The sequence below is a fragment of the Zootermopsis nevadensis genome, unplaced genomic scaffold (genome assembly GCF_977971745.1).
Source record: "Zootermopsis nevadensis isolate Lab colony 2312 unplaced genomic scaffold, Znev_1.0 Znev_ptg000008l, whole genome shotgun sequence".
In the NCBI taxonomy this organism is placed as follows: domain Eukaryota; kingdom Metazoa; phylum Arthropoda; class Insecta; order Blattodea; family Termopsidae; genus Zootermopsis; species Zootermopsis nevadensis.
The window spans coordinates 14,644,598-14,668,433 of NW_028259140.1; the positions used below are offsets into that span (position 1 = coordinate 14,644,598).

General features: G+C 40.4%; 3 protein-coding genes across 4 annotated transcripts; 2 read left to right on the plus strand and 1 right to left on the minus strand.

The window, feature by feature from the left end:
• Nucleotides 1-264: 264 nt before the first annotated feature.
• On the plus strand, nt 265-4,172 carry LOC110840751 (tubulin alpha-1 chain). The gene is made up of 4 exons (XM_087345231.1): nt 265-471; nt 1,440-1,555; nt 2,207-2,429; nt 2,562-4,172. The coding sequence occupies exons 2-4, from the start codon at nt 1,553-1,555 to the stop codon at nt 3,683-3,685; spliced, it is 1,350 nt and encodes a 449-aa protein (XP_087201357.1). The 5' UTR covers nt 265-471; nt 1,440-1,552; the 3' UTR covers nt 3,686-4,172.
• A 286-nt stretch (nt 4,173-4,458) lies between these two features.
• LOC110839603 (NHL repeat-containing protein 2) lies at nt 4,459-14,862 on the minus strand. The gene is given in 12 exon segments (XM_087345371.1): nt 4,459-4,884; nt 5,173-5,341; nt 5,878-5,988; nt 6,683-7,006; nt 7,226-7,444; nt 7,599-7,853; nt 8,018-8,062; nt 8,414-8,551; nt 9,320-9,496; nt 9,787-10,649; nt 14,183-14,387; nt 14,767-14,862. Coding segments are annotated over 9 exon segments (1,557 nt in total). The 5' UTR covers nt 9,359-9,496; nt 9,787-10,649; nt 14,183-14,387; nt 14,767-14,862; the 3' UTR covers nt 4,459-4,627.
• Nucleotides 14,863-18,569: 3,707 nt separating this feature from the next.
• Nucleotides 18,570-23,731, plus strand: LOC110840453 (lysosomal aspartic protease). Of its 2 annotated transcripts, none has more exons than XM_087345232.1 (9): nt 18,570-18,720; nt 19,737-19,830; nt 20,218-20,344; nt 20,973-21,097; nt 21,694-21,881; nt 22,012-22,128; nt 22,215-22,344; nt 22,697-22,801; nt 23,547-23,731. In XM_087345232.1, the coding sequence occupies exons 1-9, from the start codon at nt 18,584-18,586 to the stop codon at nt 23,688-23,690; spliced, it is 1,167 nt and encodes a 388-aa protein (XP_087201358.1). In that variant the 5' UTR covers nt 18,570-18,583; the 3' UTR covers nt 23,691-23,731. The 2 variants fall into 2 exon arrangements, with proteins under 2 accessions (XP_087201358.1, XP_087201359.1); XM_087345233.1 differs by having other exon boundaries at nt 22,700-22,801.
• The last annotated feature ends 105 nt before the right edge of the window (nt 23,732-23,836 follow it).

Here is a 23,836-nt window from a genome sequence, read left to right on the forward strand (position 1 = left end):
CCAAGAAATGATTCTATATTTGTTTATGGAAATGGCTTATGCTTTTTGACGTAAATACGTCTGTACGGAAGGATCATTCGGGAAAACAGCGTTAGGAAAATGTGTAATATCCATATCAACAATGTGTAAATATGGCCGACAATGGTCAGCTTTTATATGAACTCCTGCTTGCATAACAATGCTTTACTCCTTTACCTAAGAAACTAATTGTTTATTCGGCATTGTTGTGTTACATTATTGCCGTCAACAATCCGCTTTCTTTATTGCGGAAAGAGCTTTGCTGTTAATCGGTTGTAGAAGAAGTGCGTCGTGGACTACGTAATTTTGTGCTGTTAAAAACGTTTTAGAATATCGCAATTACTTATCTTATATAAGAATTATTAAGAAATCTGTGATACTCCAATTTAGTTTTGGTTAAATTGATAATTGCGGGTGGACGTCGTGGTCTCTTACAACTGAACAAAGTTTGAGGTAAGGGATTCCTATTTATTATTAATGTTCATCACATTTAATGTTTTCTTCTGCATTTCTGAACTCGTGTAAGAGAATTAATCTTGTCTTCTTTTGACGTAAATACTCGTACGTCTATACGGAAGGGTCATTCGGGAAAACAGCGTTAGGAAAATGTGTAAGATTCATAACAAGAATGTGTTAATATGGCCGTCAATGGTCAGATTTTATATGAACTCCTGCGTGCGTAACAATGCTCTACCTAAGAAACTAATTGTTACGTCATCTGTTTACTCGGCATTGTTGTGTTATATTATCGCCGTCAACAATCCGCTTTCGTTATTGCGGAAAGAGCTTTGCTGTGAATCGCTTATAGAAGAAGTGCGTCGTAGAGTAGATAATTTTGTGCTGTTAAAATCCTTTTAGAACATCACAAGTTCTATTCGTATATAGAAATTATTAAGAAATCTGTGATACTCCATTTTAGATTTGATTAAATTCATCTTTTCCGGTGGACGTCGTGGTCTCTTACAATTGAACAAAGTTTGAGGTAAGGGATTCCTATTTATTATTAATGTTCATCACATTTAATGTTTTCTTCTGCATTTCTGAACTCGTGTAAGAGAATTAGACTTGTCTTCTTTTGACGTAAATACTCGTACGTCTATACGGAACGGTCATTCGGCAAACCTGCGTTAGTTACGAAGATGTGTAAGATCCAGCGCCGGGTCACCTTTAAATTTTAATTCCTCAGGAATGGTAAGAGTAAGGGTAATATAATCTGTTTGTAAAATGATCAGTAAATTAGGACCTTTAAGAATCTGTAATGTATTTTATTGTAATTATAATTGTTTATACATTTATTGTAATTTTAATGAACCAATGTGTACAATTTTCAATGCATCTGGCGCGTTAAGCGCCCGCCTCTCGAAAACCGTAAGAGATGGATCTGGACATATTGCGTACGAGATTTCCATATCTGTTTTCAGATTTTACATATCACAATCCGCTTGGTTACGGAGTACGTATTTACGTCAGATTCTCCAGAACCGTGGTTCCACTGTCATTTTTTCTGTTATAAGTCATCAAATTAGCTACTACAATGGTGAGTATTATATTTTGCTCATTTCAGATGTTTTAAGGAAGAAATTTTCGTTGTGTTCTTTGATTACAATGTTTTTCACGAATGGAATTGTGCTACCTCTTCTAAATACGTTATTACTCGTGATTAATAAAATGTAAGTTCTGGCATCGAATTAATGTGAAAGTATGAATATGAATTTTTAATTTTGTGTGATAATTTTGTTATGTAACCTAAATTTAATTAATCTTGCTTCCACGTGGTAGTTGCTGCATGTCAGCAATGCAGGAACTATTGCCACTGAGTTTTAAATTTTTTTTGTCAAGGCTTGAGTAAACGATGAAATTTCCTTGTTAGAAAAAGTTGAGTCTGGAATTAATTTGTTATGAACTTGGAACTATCAGTGAGGTTCTGTATGAAATGAGTTTACAATGTTGCTAAGAAGAGATTTGTGACCAGTGATGCATGAGTTGTATATATTTGTACATGCATTGATGTGGCATTGTCTGAAGAATCGCTGCTTCCATATGTGTGAGTTTTGAACTGTGGCTCTAAAACATTTAAGAAATTCATAAGCTCTTGTAATTTCATGTTTCACTTATTACATATGAAAGGTCAGGATCTTTCAATGTCTTGTCATGTGACAGGGTAGTCTGAAGTTGTGTTGTGTTTCAGCGTGAGTGTATTTCAATTCATGTTGGGCAAGCTGGCGTGCAGATGGGCAATGCATGCTGGGAATTGTACTGCCTGGAACATGGTATTCAGTCTGATGGTCAAATGCCATCAGACAAGACTCTTAGAGGTGGTGATGACAGTTTCAACACATTCTTCAGTGAAACTGGGGCAGGAAAGTATGTACCAAGGGCAATTTATGTGGACCTGGAGCCCACAGTAGTAGGTATGTTTATTTGAAATCTCATAAGTAAAGCAAAGGAGAATCCTGCTTAATTGTATTGGGAAATGCCTGTTGAAATGTAGCAGAGTGTAATGTTGATATGTTGAAATTGGACGTTGACTGGTGTGTTCACAGATGAAGTTCGCACTGGCATCTACAGTCAGCTATTTCACCCCGAGCAGCTGATTTCTGGAAAGGAAGACGCTGCTAACAACTATGCCCGAGGTCACTACACCATCGGCAAGGAGATCATTGACCTCGTTCTGGACCGCATCCGGAAGCTGGCCGACCAGTGCACCGGTCTTCAGGGTTTCCTGATCTTCCATTCGTTCGGGGGTGGCACTGGCTCAGGCTTTACGTCTCTGCTTATGGAAAAGCTGTCGGCTGACTACGGAAAGAAGAGCAAGCTGGAATTTGCAATCTACCCCGCACCTCAGACTTCAACAGCTGTTGTCGAGCCCTATAACTCCATTCTCACCACCCACGCCACGCTTGAACATTCTGACTGTGCTTTCATGGTTGACAATGAAGCCATTTTTGACATCTGCCAACGTAACCTGGTCATTGAACGCCCCACCTACACCAACCTGAACAGACTGATTGGCCAGGTTGTATCCTCGATTACCGCTTCTCTCCGGTTCGATGGCGCTCTGAACGTTGACCTGATTGAATTCCAGACTAACTTGGTGCCCTATCCCCGCATCCACTTCCCTCTGGTTACCTATGCCCCTGTAATCTCAGCTGAGAAGGCATACCATGAGCAGATTTCTGTAGCTGAAATCACAAATGCTTGCTTTGAGCCTGTCAACCAGATGGTGAAATGTGACCCAAGAAATGGAAAGTACATGGCGTGCTGCATGCTGTACAGAGGGGACGTCGTACCCAAGGACGTCAACGCTGCCATAGCGACCATCAAGACGAAGCGCACGGTCCAGTTCGTGGACTGGTGTCCAACCGGCTTCAAGGTTGGCATCAACTACCAGCCACCAACTGTTGTTCCAGGAGGGGACCTGGCAAAGGTACAGCGTGCCGTATGCATGTTGGCCAACACGACCGCCATTGCCGAGGCCTGGGCTCGCCTGGACTACAAGTTTGACCTCATGTACAATAAGCGTGCCTTTGTTCACTGGTACGTGGGTGAGGGTATGGAAGAAGGCGAGTTCTCAGAAGCTCGCGAGGATCTCGCAGCCCTGGAGAAGGATTACGAGGAGGTCGGCATGGATACTTTTGAAGGAGAAGAAGACAGTGCAGAGTACTAAATGTCAACTCCAGTTTCATTTTGGGATGTCAGTATTGTAAGAATTTTGTGTTTATCAAATAATGTTGCAACCTATTGATCAGGTGCTTCAGTTCATTATGAAAGCAATATTTTTTGTGCAATTTCTTTTACCTTCCATCTTTTCTCTACCGTCATTTAAGTTTCTCAAATACTTGTACCAAATGTTTTTTAACTGAAGTTGTGTTAATGTCTCGCAAGTTGGTTGAACTGATGGGTGAGATATATAATGTATTGGTTGGGATCCCTGAATGAAAGAGGCTGTTGGAAGACCTCAGGGAGATGGGAATCAATGGAGCAAACTGAATCTAGCTGGCTCAGGATGGAGTTAGGCAGGCTTTTGTGAACATGAATCTTTCAGGTGCAGTTAAATATGGCTGTAATTCTTCAACCATCAATGAGAAATTTTTCAAGTACTTGTATTAGACTGTTTTAGACTAATTAATAAAATAATTCTATTGGTTCTTTAATTTATTTAGCTCAAAAATGACTTGTGGGACGTTTTGTGTAGTCTAGTAGAAGTTTGACATTTCAGAAGTGCTTGTTGTTTCCTTTATCATGGCCAAACTAAGGCAAATGGTGAATTACAATTCAGAATTTGAATACTTTAACTTCGTGCTCATCCATATGTTTGGTCCCTATAAAAGTGTTGGTATTGCGAAAGAGTTATTAAGGTGTGAAGCTTTCTCTCAGGCAAAGCAAAGATTGTGGGTGGGGGTGTTTGAGAATGGGGTTTTGAGAAAACTGTTATTACAGTACATTTTCATAAACTTTATTTGAAGTTTCAATATAAGACTGCTTAGCATATATTCTTTATTTCATGCTTGTTTGAAACAACATTCACATGTTAATAAAACTGGTGGTAAACTCAATGAGATTTCAAAAAAATATTTGCGTGGTTACAAAAATGAAGCATATAGATGGATTATGATGGTCTGCTTGAAGATTGCGTTTGATACGGTCTGATAACGTGAGTAAAATGGTGGACAACTTCAGCTGGTGCACCTTCAGCATATATAGCGGTTCTGATAAAGTGTAGGTTTTGCATTCTGAATGTTCGTGACAAACGATATTTGACAGAGAAACTCGTGGTGGGAGTTTGCTTTTGCTTTGAAACATATATGTGTAGTGTCGTCTCTCGTTTGTATTCCCCGCTAGAGGTGGTGGCTGACCATGACGTATCTGGACACAATGCAAGACAATTTCTACTTACATTCAAAAACAATGTGAAAAACACCTATTACTATATTTATCTGACTAGAATATGAACTTCACTTATCAGCAGAGTGGAAATATAATTCTATTACTTGTTGAAAATGTACAAAGGTGGTTAGTTATGGCAGGATAAATGTTTATTGACTAGAAATAACATCCATGCCAGAGGCAGGATTTCAACTTTAGACAAGAAGGATCACACACGAATGTGAAAATATTTTTTTAATCATATGCAAGATTGTGGTAGGTCATTACCCGGGAACTCCAGAGCCCATTTCTGAGGCGCACAATCTGTGAGTATTAGGCCATCTAGTGCGACTGATGGAATCAGGCTGATTTCACCACCAGCTGAACTGATTGTCAGATCTGTACCAGTCTTCTTACTTTTCACCTGTTTGACTTCTTGTGGCAGGAATATTTCCAGCTGCAACAAACCATCTCGTAACACCATCTTTTACCCGCTCACTATAAATAATGTACAATTCAAATTCATTTGCCATGAGTAACATATAAAATTGTTGAAAGTGGCTCAACACTTCTGATTTGTATTGCAGAGATGCCCAGTTTAAAAATCTTATCTTGGACACTGAATTTCATGACCGATCTTTTCATTGTTTCCCCCCCCTCTAAATTTCCAGAGAGCACCAATAAGTATGGCAAGACTGCTCCTTTCAGATCCTCTCAACTTCACTGAATGGAGCTAACCTTTAACATCATTTGACATTAAATAATCATTGTATTTGATACAGCAGTTGTTAAATAACCTCTTAACTCATCCAGTAACAATCAAATTAAATATGTTTATTGTTAGAAATCAGGATACTGACATATGATAGTTGCAACAAATTAACAAATCTGTGATACTAAGACTGTCAGGTTCAGAATTACAAATATGAACGACTGAAATGTGCCAAAGTATCTCCACAAAACATTATGAAGAATAATGCAGCAGGTCTTTACCTTCTCAACTGTTTTATCCTCCAACTGGACAACTTTAGTGCAGTGGTTGTTGGTGTCAGCAACGTACAGCTGCTGACTGGCATGACTGACGCAAAGACCTGGTTCATTCAGCTGCAATCGACAGACACAAGAGTAGAAGCTTTTATACATACTGGTGGGGGGGGGGGCTTTCAATATTATGCCCAAAAATTACAATGAAAACATTTGATTATGACAAAATCTTCCATATTAGGGAACTGGGAACACAAATGATGATGCCGCAGCTCAGACGGTTAGTTGCGCTTCTTCACGCAAGCCTGGGTTTGCACCTAGATCAGTCCAAATGAGAATTTGTGGTGAACAAAGTAACACTGAGACACATTTTGCTCTGAGACCTTTGGTTTTCCCCTAAAAGTGTCACTCCACAGCTGCTCCATTTATTTATTTAGTGTTCTGTCTGACGACAGGTCCATATGAACATGATCCTTCCATCCTTTTCTCGGACTGGGACCTGTTCATATACGTTCTTGGCAGATGATCCAGAAGTGGTTTGCCATTGCCTTCTTCTGTGTGTGAATGGAGTAATTGTTGGGATGCCACGGAGGAAAACTCCGTGTTGCCTAGACCACGGCCTTGCCCAACACAAGTTATAAATTCGGGCACCGCCGGGAATCAAACCCAAGACCCCAGGATTACAAGGCCAGCGTTCTAACCGCTAGACCACCATGGCTTGTAGCTGCTCCATATTCTATCATATATCATCTAGGAACTAAACATAGGGCCCGTTACAGACTCAGTCCCACAGAGACATAGTCTCACCCCATCACATCAATAACAATAACAACAGCGGTATCCTCTTCATCTTACAATGATTATTTTCCTGCCTTTGAATAATTAAAATTACACAAGTTCTGATGACTGTTGCCTGTACAGCATCTGGAGTTTCATAACACCCAGTCTTATTGCCTGGCTCTCCTGATCCCATTACAGTTGTGCAGACACTACTCTATACATTCACAGCCTTTGGTTTGTGATTGTATGAGTCTGCAACGTACAGAATTTTGTTTACGTTTCACCAAGCAACACCCAGAGGCTGCTGTAGTTTTGCGTCAAACTGCTTTCCGTGTTTGTCCCCAAAATCAAACAGATTCTGAAAATCTCCAAAACATTTACCCCACTCAGTTTATATTTGATACACAGGGAAAAAGAAGGTGTGAATATCTTCACTCCTGCAAGAACTTCAAATCTCACAACAAATCAAATGTTTACTTAAAAGCATATTGAAGTATTTGAATTTTATTAAGTCCCACCATCCAGCATCAAACTGCATTACAAAGAGATTTTTTTTCATAAATCAGCTGTGACCTACAAAGGGACTTTTGTCACCCCCCACCACAGCCGACACCTTCCCATCTGTTAATGATATCTCTCGAATGCTGGAGCTCTCGCTGTCGGCAACCAAGACGATTTGCAGTTCGCTTGCTACGGTGAGACCCGATGGCTGCGCTAATCCAGCCGCGTGTGGGTACGAGTTGTTTCAATTTTCTTTACTGTTGCCTACAACAGCAGCACAAGCGGAATAACTTTGCTTTCAGTCAGGATAGTTGACATTTGAACATGAAACCTCCTGAATATAATGTAGGTCTGTTAACCTCTTGACCTTGATCTTTGAGGATCTCTGCTGCATTTTTTATAATGAACAGATATTAATAAGCTTAATACAGAATACTATAAGTTTCTACTTACTTGCCCTTCCACCATGTAGATTTATTGAGGAACAGCGCCCAGACCTGATGCACTCCTGCCACAGCAATTAGCAGTACATCTCTATCTGACTCTTCTAGAGTTTATGCCCCTGAAATCACAGTGCTAGACACCAGGCACAGATCCCATGGTGATGAGATCACCAGTTCTCTAAACTGCGCTCCACTGACAAGATCCAAACCTTCAACTCCTCTGCCAACGAGTGTTCTGACACGCAGTGTTTGCAAATTGATCTGAAATTGCAGTATGTGCAGATTTAAGAATGCACTGCTCAGAACGTCAAAGCCCAACTGATCTCAATTGTGTGGGATTTTCTTCATCAGTACATCCATTGTGAAACAAGCAGAACCCAATAAGCCCAATTTCCTCCTCATCAGACCAGACAGCTATTACTTACATTTGCTTTTGTTACGGCTTCACATTGGGTGTTCCAAACTTGTAGCTAGCAAACAGTCACAAAACAACATATAAAGATTCAGTGCTGTGTTTTCATCTTTCAATGCATGATACAGATGTGTGACTTCTATTGGTTGTGCAGCGAACTAGGAAGAAGGCCCTTCTGAGAGGTCATTAACAATTTTCGTGTGTTTTTGAAGGTAGCACTAAGTTATTACATTAGCCAGATCCTGCAATTAACTGGTTTAGGTAAAGGAAATTTGATGTTCTCTTGGTAGAGATAACTTATGGTAAATGGGGAAAAAAAAAAGAATTAAATAAAGGCTGATAAAATGGTATATATATTAAAGTTTGAAAGACAACATCAATTCAATATGGATTTAGAGTGTCTAGTTACCTCTCTGACAGCGTGGTTTTCTGTGTCTGCAACGTACAGCAAAGTTGGATGGTGAAACACCACCCCTTGAGGACTATTAAATTTAGCATCTTGAAAAGTACCAACTACGAAACCCGGTTTATCTCCACCAATCACATGCTATAAAATACAAATTTGATACAAAATTAACAAAGATATTGAATACATGTAGGCACTTGGAGGGGAGAGATGTTATAACTCCTACTCATACTTTACCTCGGCACTAGATGGGGTGAGTGGTCAGAATCACTCTCTGGCCGTGCTTTACCCCCTGGAAAGGACCCTGTACCCATTGGATAGGAGGCTGGGTGGGCCCCAGAGCTGGCCTGGACGCAGAGGCTAGAGGAAAAATCCTCTGCCCCCGTCGGGGATCGAACCTGTCGTCCAGTCTGTAGGCAGTCACTATACTGACTGAGCTACACCGGCTCTTATAATTTGAGTAACACTGTATTTATTTGTTGACCTCATTTACAGAATAAAATATTAATAGCAACTAAGAGGAATGAAAATTTGTGTGAAATTACTGATATCTTTAAAATTGAAGGGGATGGACAGACTCTGACTGGCACATAAAGGGCAGAGAGAAAACAGAAGGGCTGAATATTCGCATGTGTTGCTTCTCCATTCTGAAGCTCTTCTGTCAGAACTTGCTACTCTAGATGTGTCACACAAGAGATTCAAACATAAATTTTATTCATTCCTGTATTTAAAGTGCACATCTAGTAACTATATTTGCAGAAGCATTTTAAATGTGACACAGTAAAATTTTCAGAATGACTAAAGGCATTTTTTACTTTCATTTGGTGTGATGGAACTGCTCTTTCCATATGAGTGAAAGATATTGTAATTCTGAGAACTCTAGGTGTCGAAAGGAAGAACAGTACGTACCCAAATGTGAGACTCCTCCTTCAGTGAGTCATCAAGCATGCTCTGAGTGAACATGTGTCTGTTAAACAGGTTTTTCAGTTCATCGGAAAGAAGTCAGTTTCTGACTGTTCTGAGTAACGTCTGGGCAGGAATGATGTATCAATGTTGATCAATAACGAGATTGTCTTCACTTGCATCCTAACAACAATGTAGTTACATTACTGACCAATTGACTGGAAGTACGTCACAGGCAAAAATACGTAATGTTGTAAGTATCGACATTGCAGAATGTCATCGAAATCCATTCAAGAGCCATTTATCGCATGCATGAAACAGTCAACAAACGGGCGTTCACACTGATCTTGTAACCTCTAAATGAGAAGAGCTGTGGATGATGTCAAACATTAAGAGACATGGGGGAGAGAGCTTCTTCCTTGTGTGACAGGTACCCTTCAAGTATAAAAACAGTTTTAATTTCCTATGATTACCTCAGATTATCTTTGTAATTTATGTACAATCCTTTGAAGCTTGAATAAAATGAATTGAAGATGGACCATCCTCAAGTCTGGACTTCAACATACATAATGCTGGAACAGTTTCTGGTTCAGAAGAATGTCGTGGCGTCAGTATTAGATAACGTTGAAACCATCACACTGACTGATGATAAATGGAAGGTAGTTGAAGATCTGGTCATGGTGCTGGAGCCATTTAAGGTATGTGGAGATGTTTCTGTATTTTGTACTTTGCAGTCTAAGGGAAGTTTCATGCCAATGTATTAATAACTAGCAAGAAGTGAGCCATGATGATATATTGCCTGTATATTTACACCAAAGCAACTGAATTATAAGTCTGTGAAAATATCAGTGAATAAAATGATTATTTCATACCCACATTTTCTATAATTTGCAGGAACTTTACATTTCATTGCCCTTCAGTAGTTTCATTACTGTCTACTGTGATGCATTGCATACAAGATGGTTCATGAGATGATGCATGAAACCACTACAAACAACCCCCCTCCATAGCAATAAACGATATGAATTGCTCGGCAATGTAGCAGAAAAGTTGCTTTCAACCCCTATCACTGAGTAGTAATTTTAAAAGTGATGTCGCCATTGTTCTGTTGCGAGTGCTTCACTTTGTAACGCATGCTATTTTTATAAACGACTTGTATCACCTGTGTGCTTTGGTGCAAACACTGCTAACTGTAATGTATGGCATGCATTTGATAATTCTTAAAGTCATTTTGTAAAAGTGTCAGTTATAAAAGACATGCAAGTCAGATCCCAGAAGGATGTAATAGATGTGATTTTATATTTATTTAAGGGCCCAGGCTGCAACTGTTCCAGTCCTGAAAACAAAAATGTACAAAGTCCTGTGAAGACTAGTTGACTGGATTCCTGACATCATCAAATTCACCCTAAGCAACTTCTCTGGTAACCACTTCCATCTCTTAATTATGGTTATACATTTTGGTTAATATGTGTTTTCAGAAATACAATGATGTGAAAACTGAGCTCCAGAATATGTTACTAGGAAGTGGCTGAGTGTTAATTGAGAGCACATTATCTTGGACCAACTTAACTCTCACATACAGTATGCACATGCAATATGTCCTAATGCTGACGCAATGCACATAAAGATGGGGCCAGTGACATGAGGTTTCTGAAGAACACAGGTCAAGTTCATGGTTGAATTTTGGTTGTGATAACATGTGGGCCTTCAGCATTGCTCTTGAGGCAAACACAAACACAGGTGACACACAATTTGCCATTCAGCAGACTCTGAAGGATCCAGAAAGCCTCTAGTATTGAGTTCCTCGAATGACAAAAAACATTCACATCCAAAATATCCAGTTTCCTGTATGCATACATATACAGACAATAACAGTACAGATTCTTGGGCAGTGAGCTTCCAGGCTTTTTATAAAAATAAAGCATGTTACAAACATATTTCCAACTCAGTCCTCTGTTATGAAGATGGCGATATGCGTTCAACCCACGAACAAAGGACTAGTGGCTTTGTCATTACGCGCGATTCGAGCGGTTATTTACGTCTCGGAATGACATGTGTATCTTATACTGTAAAATACCCACAATATTAATGCATAAACGTAGTTTTTTCTTGTCCAAGTCACATACATTGGAATCATCACGCGGCAGCTTGGTGATACAGTAGCGACGATGGCAGCCACTCAGCATTGAGGAACACAAACGCGATACTTCGATATCCAGTTCGCGCATATTACAATTCTTAGAATGAAAGTACACCAGAAATGAATCCTAACCTACTCAACAGAAGTTAATCATTAATGCAGTCAATTTCTAGCGGTGTTCTTCCATTCACCTCCCCCCACCCGCACATAAGCATACTACCCCACAACACATCAAATGACAAAAAAAAAAAACAAGTATCAACGTACGTTGCAGCGTCTTAAAGGATAACCGAATTATAAAAGGGAAACATAACGTACACCTCAGGTTCCTTACTGCAATGAATATTCTGATTTAATACCTGGGTCCAAGGCGTACGAAGCGAAGCCACGCATCACCATACCACTGCTGCATAACTCACACAAAACAGACTACACGGTAGACCGACAAACCAACGAATAAGCTAAGTAAGCTGCTTCAGTAGGCCGCGTTCAGTACACTCTAAATAAAATACCGCCATGGTACATAAAAGGAAAGTCGATTTCACTACACTATGGCTTAGGCTCTCAGAGGGCTGTTACGCCTCGGATTATTACACATCACTAGAAAATTAACGCTGCAGAGAGTATTAGATAATTTTATCTTCTTCACTACTCTTCGGTCCTCTTCCAATTCTTCCACTCTTGACACATCACTCGATTCACCACTAACGCTGCTGCTGTCCACTAGATTATATTCAGTTATAATGTGTTCAGTAGTGTCTTCGATTATTTGTTCTAGTTTTTCAACATGCCGACATACATTTTCCCATTCTTCTTGCCTAATTTCTTCAAATCTGGCGACACAGATGCTCGACATCCTTAATTTTAAATGTTGTGTTCTTGCTTTCAACCCATTGTTTTAAATCTGCCCAAATAAGTTCAATGGGGTTTAAATCGGGATGGTGCAGCGGAAGTCTCAGTACAGTATGTTCTTTATCTGCTAAATCTGATCAGTCACATAACATTTGTGCTTTGACTTATTTAATTTGATTACATCGCACAGTTGAGCTTTCAACATGTCACAAAATGGGATGTTTCTTTCCAATAGCCAGGCTTTCATTTCATCCTTCTTTGAGTTAGATGTCGGTGGTTTGTCTGTCTTGAGTGTTGTGATATGAGGCATTATCAATGACCAGAAAGGAGATTGCAACGAACAGGTGTCATGTTGGTAACACAGCAGTCACAAGAAAACAATGTCAGGCTTCCACACTGCTGCACTGACACAGACTGTACTGACTAAGGGGAACAAGTTTGAAATTTTAATTGCACGTAAGTTACGAGTTGCTACTAGCCATCCTGAAAGCATTCATTTCACAACAACTAACGGACAACAGACACCAGGCTTTCATGTGTTCTAATGGGTATAGATTTAAGATTACCTCACAGTGGCACAGTGATTTAATCTAGAATATTATCACAACACCCTCGGAACACAGTACAGGCGCACTCACTACACGCTACTCTTAACTGCTCGATGTTTTCAATCTGTGTGTAGTAGTGAAACTCTGTGGCATGATATAAATCTGATGAAAAAACAATGTTCTACTTTAGCTCAAACATCCCCTGCTTCCTGGTGCAGACTTGATATGAATAATCACAATGCATTTGCAATGGACCAATGGAATGTTATCTGTTTCAAATATGTACCTCACATAGCAGGCATGTCTACTACATTCCAGCACTTAAAGAGAAACTCCTGAAGATTAGAAATTAAGGTTGAAGCATGTAGCGGCCCTCAACGAACAATGAGACTTACAAAAAAAGTTCTTGTGCTGCTGTAGTGTCAACCTCAGAAAAGAGTATCTCCTATCTCACTCCTTCTACTGAGTCGAAGAATTTACATCACCCAAATAGTCTCAACTATTATAAATACATGTAAGAAATAATGGTGATGGAAATTCATCATAATTGTTTTGCCGTAATACTGGACTTCCAAAAATCTGTAAATAGCATTATGTATTTATACCTGTACTAGAAACAAGTATTGCATTTGCACTATGAACTGTTCTAAATCCTTGAATTAGGCCTATGAAGGATCTATGGCAGGGGTGGCCAACCCAAATGATCTTTCGGGCCACTTTGGAAATGCATCATAACTCCGCGGGCCACATATAAAATTATATATCCCCATATTAGATTCAGATACACTATAGACATTTGGCACTTAAGAGTGAAACATAGAACCTGTTATATTAGATGTTCCAAGATGCACGCGCATCATGAGTTCGCAGAATATAGTTTAATTATTCTGCGAACTCATAACTGTAAACTCATGAATAAAACAGGCAATATCTGTCATATATTCGCAAGAATATTATTTTAAAATCAAAGTTAATTTTTTCTCATAATTTCGACAGATAATATTTGAATATATGGATGCACAAATAATGTATTTTTTTAATACATTGGTTTTCACTACTTTGGCCATTATAAAATAAATATATTTTGTAAAAGTGTGATGAATCTCGCGGGCCGGAAAAATGTCCAAGGCGGGCCACATGCGGCCCGCGGGCTGGTCACCCCTGATCTATGGAATGTAAATAAATTCTATGCAACTTATCAACCCTCAGTTACCTGCAGCTTCCCACAAACTTCCTATCAAAAGATTTAAAGAACCACATAATATTGGAAAGACTCATCTCTCTCACACTACAAACACATCAAATACATCCTATTGCTCATATACTTACACAATGCATGCCTAGTTCAGACAGAGATGAATCTTTTCCGGACACGAGGTTTCCTGTTCTGATATCAAGTGAGTCTGCCAACTGTTGCTGCACATACTCCACAGCATGTCAGCTCTCGATGAAAAGTCATGTTACCTCTGTAGTAAAGACAGACTCAAAACTGCAAAAAGACCCAAGTATTCTATCTGCTTGCAGGCACGCCTACCTGAAACGAAACCAAATACCGAAATAAACACTCGCATTGACAGACAAGTCGTAATTTTTTCTATGGAGGCAACCTACACTACATTCGTAACCTACTGACCAACTAAACCGACCTTCAATGCAATCAAAACGTCCTCCACACAAGTGAAAGACGACACACAGAAAATCAACACACGCACAAAGAACATGAAATTAACCTTCACGCCCTCGCAACATATGACAAAAGACCTGTATTGTACTCAGAATGCATTCTACGTTGACGCCGACCCAACAAATCAAACTAGGCACAATGACTACGCCATTTTTCTCGTACGCAGGAACGGCAACGTCTGAAAACAGTGAACAAATCCGGTCATCGCGGGAGCATGAGGGATATTTACCGATTATTCTATGCGCACCGTTACGATCTCTCCTGGCATCTACCGACAACAGGTCTGAAGTAGATGTCCATCCGAGCACACTCCATTGCACTGCCGTTTGAAATGCTACCTGAAATACCACACCACAGACTGTAAACTCATCAGCAGCAATAAGATTGCAATGGGGGAAACCAACCTCATCACTGGCAAGTCCCACATTTTCGATTATGGGAACATAGCTATTGTGTATCTCCTGATACACACTGTTTAGAAACTCACTCACGGTGATGATCACTAAACATTTCCATTAACTTCCGCTTTGACAACATCTCTTTACAGATTTCCATATACAAAATACCATAGTAAGTAATGTGCGGTAGGCGTGATATTCCAGATTATTATCAAAGGTTCCACATCACTACACAAATTACAGGATCAGGAAAAACAAACACTTGCACCAAACAAAATGACCTCAAGGATCCTCACTTTCTATTACATAAGACAACATTCATCATGTCGAAGATGGCTATGTTTTGGGTTGTTGCATCATGCAGTCTGGTAGAAGTTTATTCATCTCCCTGATGATGGAGGCAGCATGGACCTCTGAAACGTCGGTAAACTTCTACCAGACTACATGTTGCATGAACACAGAAGACAGCAATCTTCAAACTCGCCACCGTAAAAATTCAAATCCTATCAATCATGTACATTACATACACCATGAAGCACAGTTGGTCCTCAACCTAACCTCATTCCTATCGACAACCTATAAGTAATTAATTCTCAGTAAAAGTCTACTCTCCTCACTCTTGATACTAGTATCACTGGTCGCCATTATGACACCAACCAATTTCAGAAATCCATGTCTTTGACGGCGCCAACAACTCGTGAAAAACAAATAAATTCACATTCCATTTTGACAGTTGCTACGTTGAGGTCAAGTGCTTGAAAGACGGTGCTTTGCTTCACAGAAAGTATATAAGAATAACACAGAAATCTGACCAGATCAGCAAGTCTACAAGAAAACATCTCAAATCATGAGCAAACTCAGTGTTTGGATATGTTTAAAAACTTATGAGCTAAGACCTGGAATCAAAACTTCCAAGTGCGAGGAATGGTTCACTACAAACTTAAGAGAATAAATTATAAAAATGCTTGTTACTTTTCTGCTTTAAAATTACGTAATATCCATGGGAAAATAAGCAGTAAACATCTAATTTCAAACGTGACCACTTCTCTTCATAGGATAAGACTTGACTTCCTTCCCTGCTAATTACAGAAATGCTGCTAAGCACACAACACCAATGGCAAATATGACCTTGAGAAAAAAAACAGAAAAACATTTGTTGATCCCACAGAACGGAATAATGAACAATAAACAACAGAACCTGATTCCAATCAAAACTCCTCTTTGGGAACCACTTCCTTTGAAGTGATGTTATTCTTTAAACCCATTAAAGCACTGAAGTCATTGTATTACTATCTTCTTTCTGTTTATACGATCTTAAATTTCTGTACTTACACCAAATGGTTAATAACGTCTGCATGTTTGACACACGCACACACACCTCCCCCAAATTCTTCATGCTAAAAAATCTGACTGAAAGGCTATATAGATTATTCTTTGCCAAGCTAAGAAGACAACAGAACCATTTATGACGTATCAACTAACCATCCTGGCAAACACTGGCACAACCACATAAGTAGCACTGCTAGCAACATTACACAGGACAATGACAAGGTTTCGCCTGCTGTGCTCTGCATTTTTATACTTGGTTCCAACCCACCAAACCCACTCCTAATGCAAATTGCCCACAATACACCACAAGGAATATTCAGCCTCGTCATATGTCCTTATGGCTGAAGCCTGAGAACTCTCAACAGTGCCTGTCACTTGCATCACATGAAGCATCAACACCTGGTTCAGATGAATATCAAAGTTCAAAGCTCAAAACTCTCAGACTATCACCTCAATCAGTTATCTACTAGGCTTGTGATTTCTGTAACAAATTTGGGAAGCAAATCCAAATTAATAATGAATACCTAACCTCAAATGTACAAGCATTATAACTTACCGCCTTGCTCAGCACAGCAATCTCTCAAATTTACCACTAGCACACAAAATATTCTATCAGCTCCAATCACTGTGTGCCATACTCTCATACCAACGAAACTTAATTACAGGTAGCCCTCGATTTGCGCCTGTTCAATTTGCGCCGATTCAGAATAACGCCGATTTTCAAACCAGAAAAAAAAACCACACACACTATTATTTACAATGTTTCACGAACTGATTATTATACTAAATCGTAATTCTTACATCGCTAATTTTTAATAAAAATTATAAATACAGTCATATCTGCAATTACGTGTTTCGTTAACGCGAATTTGCTCCAATGAGATCAATGAATCGGTAAAAGCTGTGTGTGAAATGCAAACTTTTGCATATGTGAGTTTGCTCTTATGAAATTTGATTCATGACGCTTTAAATTTTCAAAGGAATAATTTAATCTCTGCGGAGGTACCGGGGTTATTTTTACTACGCGATTTTCTATAGGTCGGCGTCTTACATGAATGCAACTGTCGCATAACAGCAGAGATGACTGTACACATCAATCGCATGAAAGAATCGCAGTCAATCGCGGGGACCAACGAATTCCGATTGTAAGTGTATAAAATATATTTTTTAAATTCCCTTCAATTTATTTACGTTATTTCAGAGCTTTAAATGTAATGCCATTATATTACTCGTCAATGTTTGGGTGCTGGGAACGTGTGTCATTGACTTCCCATTGATTTACATTATAAAAGAGTTTCAATTTACGCCGATTCCGATTACGCCGGTTCGTCGAGGAACACATCCCCGGCGTAAATCGAGGGTTGCCTGTACTTACATTGTCACTGACTCACTTATTACTTTGTAACGAGTAAATATTAAACGCTAAAAAAAGCGCTAAACAAACCACACCCACACGTGTAACACCACCTTTAATTAACAAAATCATTTCAGAAACAGTCACTACTCACCTCCATTAACAATACCTAACCTTAAATTTCAATATGCTATGACCCATATATTCACTAGAAATCATAAATTCTCAAATGTACCACAATCACAACCTCCACTCAATGCACACACTCTCAAGTGTTCGAAAATGAAATTCGAGGTTTTCTAGGGAGCAAAAGTTTAAGACAAATCTGCGTCCTCAATCTTATACCCTGAAGATGGTGCCAGATGAAATACTGTCAACTTCCTGAGGAAGGAGCAGTTCCATGAAGTTACTTATTTGATTAACTGAATGGTTAAATTTTGATTAACAGGTATTTAATTTGTCTGTTAACCAGTTAGTATGAGTATAGGCGTCTTCCCGGATGTTACGCGGCGAAGTCTAGTAGAAACCGACTGAAAGGAGAAATCACACGCACTGATGGTGGAGGCAGCAAGCTCTTCTGAAACGTCGTTGAACTTCTATCAGACTACACGGCACATCATCCCAGAAGTCAGACTTCATCATCCCACGTCTAAGACATTCAAGAAGCAATACATGTGTGTACAACAACAGAGTTATGGTTCCCAACCAACGGCCCGCTGACGCCATACGGTACGAGAGCCATTCTAAAATGTATGCTTTTTCAAGAATCCTAAAGAGGATGCAGCTGATCGTAAAGTTTATCAACTTTAAATTCAAATTTAAATTATGTGACACACCAACCACTTGGTGCCAACTTCGAGACACAAACGTGCTGAGTGTGCACGAGTGCACCATTAAATATCACCTGCGTCTAAGGAGGCGTATGTCACGACGACGTATGGCGTCAGTTGGAGATTAAGGCCATCATGAGAGGGCTGGTATATAAGCTAGTGGAGGAGCTGTGTGCCTCATCCTCAGCTGGAAGCAACACCACCAAGATGTCTGCTGTTCAACTGCTCGTCGTCCTCTTCGTGGCTGCGACATCCTGCCACGACGTAGTAAGGTGAGTTCTAGAAGAAATGAAAATACTGTTAGAATTTAAACTGAGGGAATTAAGTGTTAAAAAAGCACTAGGCCAATGAAACTGAGAAGTTCAGACACACGTAGAACGAACTAAATACGGTGAGGGTATCTGACTACTACGCCGCCAGCACAACCTATCCGCTATGCACGATCACAGCGACAGAAGCTGCCTTTCGTAGTCCCAGCGGCACAGCCACCAGCCGACTTCGAGACACATTTACCTGAACACACTGAGAAATTACACGAACACCAGCGGGGAAAATCAGACCACGAGGTGATATTCAAATAGCGCAACCCCCTCCCGCATAAAGTTCAACAGCGTTATTGCTTAGATCAATCTTTCTATGTAAAAAATGAAATCCTGTGAAACATCACGGATTGATCTAGATTTCTCATCATTTAAAATGTCCAACAATTCTGACTATTTCCATCGTCAGGGCGACTGTTTGTCTGCAATTCGAAAGTCGGTACTTAGTAAGGTCTTCTACAAAGAAAGGGCAGGGATTTCCTTTCGGACGTAACCCTTTGCATGTTACGCACGACAAATATCGTTAGAAGTACTGACTTTTTCGATCTGGGTTTGTTAGGTAAATAAGATTAAAAAAATAAACATTAAAGCTAACTATTCGGGCTTTTCAATAGCGTAAAGTACATGTTACCATGAAAACACACGAACAGAATAAGGTTTTTAACAGAAGCAGAATGGAAAGTGTTAAATTCTACGATTACAGCAATCCAGCTGCTTTAAACATTTACTCAGAAAGAGAGCGAGGGGTGTTTCTCGGGCATGCCATAGTCTAATGGAGAAACACCATAAAAAGAGTATTTGTTATGAAAGTGTCGGGGAAGACAGTACGACATGAGTGGAAAAGAACTCACGGGAAACCGGGACATAGTTGGGAGAGCAATACAAAAAATGCGTCGTCAGAACGCGAGTTGGACTAAAGCAATGCACGCAGCTTCTAACTCTTGTGTTCTTGTTTTCTGTCTAAACAGGGTTCCTTTACAACAAGTAGTTTTTCGGGGCGCCGAAAAACACCAGATTATAGCAGCAGATGGCACCACCGAGGAAGTGATAATGGCCCCCAAAGTAAGTAGATAAAACGCGTAGCATCCACGGGGCAGAGCCCTTACTGAGAAGAGGACTGTCTTTTGTGTGGCCTCGTCTGTCATGTAGCCCTAAGTCGTGTTCCCGTGTCGTCAAGAGGACGCCACGGAATCCTGTCGCGAGACTGAATCGGGGTGGTCAAACTTTTCTCTGCCCTCAGGCCACAAATAATTTTCCCGCTCGACTGAGGTCCAAGGAACCCCCTCCTAGCAACGTTTGTAAAACCTGATCACCAAATTCAATTATCCTTTACAAAATTTATCCAGAAATGAAAAATTAACATGGCGTATGATCAAACACCGAAATGTGAACACATTGCAAGAATTTAACAGCAATTCATTTGTTTTTACCCTTCGACTTTTATTTCAGATCGGACTTCTGGGGCAGATCTACCTAGGGACTCCTCCCCAAGGGTTCAGGGTGCTGATGGACACGGGTTCGTCCGACCTGTACGTCGGGTCCGTCGAAATGTGCAAGTCGACTCCTCATTACTGCAGTACGTAGCCAAACTCGTTGAAACTCAGAACACAATCTTCGCAGCTCAGCGGCAAGTGACGCCCCATTCTGTCACGAGACAAATCTGTTGCCTCAGCAAATGCTGAAGATATTACTGATCTTTGCGATGGACATGCGTGTCTTCCGGCTGGGAACTGAATACACAGACACAATGAGTAACGCTGTGGCAAATTCCCCTCACTTACAAGAGTCCATTTTGAATTAATAATCATACCAAACGAATATTGTACGTTTGTACTTGTGATAAAATGAAGGGAGATTTAGTCGGGGACATTCAGAGTAAATACACACACTGGCAGATAATATTCTGTACTTTCTCATTCGGTTTCAAAGACGCTGTATCAACAAGAGTTATGTAATAATGAAATGAACTATTATATTTTTCGGAATTACAGAGAGAGAGACAAGAACGCGGTCGTAGGCTATTTTAAGTTTCTTTCCCAGATTTAGACCGGAATAACTCAGTAAAACTACGAACAACGTAAACACGGACCACGATTTTCCTCGGCAAATAAATTGTGAAAAGCATAGGACTTCAGAGTTGGGCTCTTTCTAGGTGACAGGCCCAAGTTTATCGTTAATACGCGTGTGTTTCTCTTGTGCTGCAGAGTACCACGACGTCTTCAGGGCGGACCTGTCAGACACGTACCACCTGGAGAAGCAGTACGGAAACATCTCCCTGTCGTACGCCGAGATAAAAGTGTACGGTCCTGTTGCCATGGATACGCTGACAGTGAGTATGGATCATCAACCCTCGTACTCAGTTCAGAAAATTCAGGCTCCAGTTGTTAACATGTTTGCATAGCAATTAAAGTGTTCATTGGTGAAAACGACAATTCTTTTGCGAAAAAAATAAATAAATAAATTAATCTCGCCATAATCAGTGTCATTAGCTATTTCACGGAGGTAAGAAGTTTTCGCTGCGGCCATAATGTGGACTGCGGTCTTCTGAGTTGTGACGCCGTCTAGTCCAACAGGTTTCGGAGAAATGCATTGCCTCGGCATTCCACCTTTGTCACCAGGTACAAGACTACAAGGCGTCACAATCTAGAAAGACAAATTTCCAAGATATTTAATTCACAAAAATGTTTCAATTTACCATAGAAGCGAATGTGACATGACATTATTATTGAAAAACGTAATTCTAGAAACATTTTCTGCAAGCACAAGCCTTCGAGAGAAAGAACGGCAACTTGTAAAGCGAACAAAAATACACAAGATACCCACGAACACAAATCACGAAGTGGCAACTGGGTATAAACATGTACGCTGTTCAGCTGTTTCACACAGCTCACAGGGCACATACAAGTCGTAATCCATGCGTTACAGGTGGGAGGAATCCGCATCCCAGACGTCTCATTCGTACCAGCGAACGGTTTCTACCAAGCCTACCACCTAAAAGCACCAGTTGACGGCATTTTGGGTCTGTCCTTCCAGGAAGGGTCCCAAGACCCCTCGCGGGCCACCCCCAACAACAACTTGATCCGGGAGCCTACGTTCTCGCTGTACATCAAGAAGTGAGTAGCCTCCGCATAAACTTGTGTTCGTGCAATGTCCATACGGTCACCCGAGCATACTCTAAGACTCGGAGGTACTTGTTGCTTCATGGTTGTATTAACAAGAGAAAATCTCTTATGCACTGTAAAGGGACGGTCAAGAGGGAAGCGAGCTGATCCTCGGTGGCTCGGACTCGAAGCTGTACATCGGGAACCTGAAATACGTAAACATCATCGCAAAGGATGAGTTAATGGTCGGAGTGGACAGGTAAAGTGGCAGCAGTCTACATGAGATCTGGGGTTCAGAGGGCAGGGGTGCTCTGGACCACGGTTCAATTCTCGCCTGTGTTTCAGTTTTGCGGTCGATGGCGTCGAAATCTCTGGAGCAGACAAGTACGACGCTGTCGTGGACACTGGTAGCACTGCCATCTACGTCCCTCGCCTCCTGTACTACCAACTGCCAAAACAACTCGCTGTGAACGGGGTACGTCGCAAGTGACTCAACCTCAAAAACAAAGTTCAACATAATTGGCACAGTAACTTAAATGAGGCCACGACCGCTTCCTTTCATTCCATTCCAATTTATTATTCAGTGCCATTCTCTCATTCGGCGCTATATGCTCTTAGATAATTAAAAGGTATCGTTAAATAAACTATAAATAATATAAACTTCTTAGAGTTGACAGCCTCCAGCCTACTGATTACATTACCCTAAATTACAATATAATTTGTATTGGCTTAACAACGTCGTGATTTCCACTTTGCTTGTCGTGTAGTCTGGACTAAGGATGTAAGAAATGCAACATGAATTTTAACTCAGACCTCTGTTTCTTCAGCAGCGGCAGCAGCTACCGTGTGATCAACTTCATGATCTTCCAAATCTAAACTTCAGACTCGGAGGCCATGACTTCTCGTTGGAAAGAGATTTCTACGTTTCCAGGGTGAGTTATGACACGCGACATCCAAGAGCCTCTATTTCTGGTTTCTTTAATTATATTAAAGTTTTGTCGCCTATATATTAGTAGCAGTACATGTAAATGTCATTTAATGAAGTTGGCACAGGATCGTGGCTACCAGGGAGAGTTATTAAAATATTCTACTTTACTAGTTTAACGTCAACATTAACTGTTATAGTACCAGCTGTTCAGAGACCTCCCAGTAGACTACAGAAAGTTGCGGAACAATCGTCTTATGTGTTGTGTATTTAAATATTTCTCGACAAGGAATCACCAAGCTTCCTTGTTCTCATACAGGGAGCGAGGATTTAATCTTTTCCACGCAGATTTTTATTTAAATAAATCTTCGTTGTCAGTATCTTTCCGCGGTGGTTTTGAAGTCACAAGACACGTGGTTATTGGTTCTGACGTAAACAGAACAATAAATGTACCTTAGGCATCCTTAAAATACGGGCAATTTGCTGACCTACTATCACTTTCTCAAAAAATAACTCTGCTCCATAGCGTGTGATAACATAAATAAGGATGGCGTACGTGTGGAGGATGCAAGAAATGCTCACACAATTTTAGTAAGAAAACCTCGAGGGAGGATAAAACTTAAAACAAACTTTGAAAACTTGGGTGAAGGTGTGGTCTGTTGTGAACACAGTAATGGACCTTGCACCAATGGCGGGGAATGTCTTGACCACTTTCTGAGCGGAAGTTCCAATACTCTGATCTGTTGATGCAGGACGAAAGTGGCTTCTGTCAGATCTTGGTGTTCCCCACAACGGACGACGAGGACCCGTTCGTGTTGGGAGCAGTCTTCCTGCGCAAGTACTACTCGGAGTTCAACATGAACGACATGACCATCGGCTTCGCGCCCGCTGTGTAGATCCTGCGTAACTCTAATAAAAGAGCTTGATGTGCACTGACTTTCAGAATTCTATTCATATAGTCGATACCCCCCCCCCCCAAAATTAGCTATGACCTGACCTCACACCCATCTTTACCACCGACCTTCAGACACCGGAATGAACA